The sequence below is a fragment of the Myotis brandtii genome, unplaced genomic scaffold, assembly GCF_000412655.1.
Source record: "Myotis brandtii unplaced genomic scaffold, ASM41265v1 scaffold126, whole genome shotgun sequence".
NCBI lineage: Eukaryota > Metazoa > Chordata > Mammalia > Chiroptera > Vespertilionidae > Myotis > Myotis brandtii.
Window position 1 is genome coordinate 335,883 of NW_005354425.1, and position 1,518 is coordinate 337,400.

The following is a 1,518-nucleotide window of genomic DNA, read 5'->3' on the forward strand; positions in this document are numbered from 1 at the left end:
TGACTAAAGGGATAAGTCATTGAGAAAGAATAACAGATCCTTTTCTTTTAAAAAATACCTCAAATATTAAAGATGTCAAACAGTAGTTCAAATACTTTTAATCATCTTTTAAATGAATTAAACGCTCAAAGAAATAACTACACACACAATTGAGTGCACATAAAACCATATCATTGTCAATTTCCTATTTGTGATATTGTAATATAGTAATTCAAGATGTTACCAAAGAATTGGGTGGGGAAGTATGTAAAGGATACACACAGTCTATTATTATTTATTACAACTGCACATGAATCTATATTTACCTCAAAATAGGAAGTTTTAAAAAAAATCTTTAAAAAGCAATGAACATGTGTTTTTTTAAAGTCAAATCTAAATCTCTGAAAACTCATTTAAAATAAGAAACAATATTATATTCAAACTGGCCACTAAAAACCATTTTAGAGCAAGCAGCGAAGCTGACAGGCATTCAATGCCAGATTGTAGAAACTAGACAGTTGTGTGCAAGGGATGCTTGCATCCATTCAACATCTGAGAACCATATTATTAAGTACCTGCTGTACACAGTTCCTGCCCTGTGGTAGAATGCTAACCAGATGGTCTCTGAGTCTATCAGCAAGTGTTTGGGTTGATAGTATCTTGATGGGGGCCTGAATGTTGCAGATCACAGCCCAGACCTCAGAAGTCTTTAACATCAGTGCTACGATGCTCCTTTAAAAAAGTGACTGCCTTACCCAGATTTTTTTAAAGAAGCAAGCAAGAAAAAAGGTGCAATTCTAGTCAAGCAGACAAGAGTGAATAACCTGCCACATATTGGATTCCACTCAAGCCTTTAGTAGGCAGAGGCTAGAGAGAAGCAGGTTCCTAAGTAAGAGGCACTTCCAGGATGACTAGGAACCCTTTCCCCAAATGATCAGGCTCCGGAAAGGTGTGTAAAGAAACTCTCTTACCATCCTCAAATGGGGTCCCTTCGGGCCTGAAATACAGAGAAAAACATGTCAGTTCCCGCTTAAGGGGTCCCCTATTCCCTGGTTCATTTTAGGAAATAGCTATTCCAGGCTCTGCCAAGCATTGCTAACTCCCCCTCTGGTAAAACCCCGATTCCTGGGTCGAAAGCCACTACAAAAGCTGTTTCAGGCTTAGAAACCGAGTACAGGCCGCCGCGCCTAACCGCCACCACTCCCCGCCCCGCCCCCCTGAGAACCCCAAACGGTTCCCCTGGCAGCGGGAACCGAGCTAATCAAGCTAATCGAGGCACAGGCTCCGGGGAGGCGCCTAGGCCCCGCCAGACCCCAACACTGTCCCTTTCCCACCCTGCCTGCACCAGGGGCCGGTCCCCGAGAGCCGGAAGAGCCGCCTAGCATCCCCCATCTCTCGCCAACGCCCGGAAAGCAGACTCACCCGAAAATGACCGCGTTCCAAACCATTATGTTGTTCTCGGACGGAGCCCCACTGACTCCAGCAGGAGGATCCTCCTGTAACCTTTTAGAGAAACCGACAGGGGCCCTGTTACCGGGC

At 44.7% G+C, this 1,518-nt stretch overlaps 1 protein-coding gene across 2 annotated transcripts in view; it reads right to left on the bottom strand.

The window, feature by feature from the left end:
- The window catches only part of UBE2A (ubiquitin-conjugating enzyme E2A), a 7,884-nt gene extending 6,379 nt beyond the window's left edge, over positions 1-1,505 (bottom strand). For both annotated transcript variants that reach the window (XM_005859442.2, XM_005859441.2), the window contains exons 1-2: positions 1,402-1,505; positions 951-976 (exon numbers count right to left, since the gene is read on the bottom strand). In XM_005859442.2, coding sequence (XP_005859504.1) covers positions 951-976; positions 1,402-1,427 — 52 coding nt within the window. In that variant the 5' untranslated portion in view covers positions 1,428-1,505. The remainder of the gene's footprint in view (positions 1-950; positions 977-1,401) is intronic.
- Between the last annotated feature and the right edge of the window lie 13 nt (positions 1,506-1,518).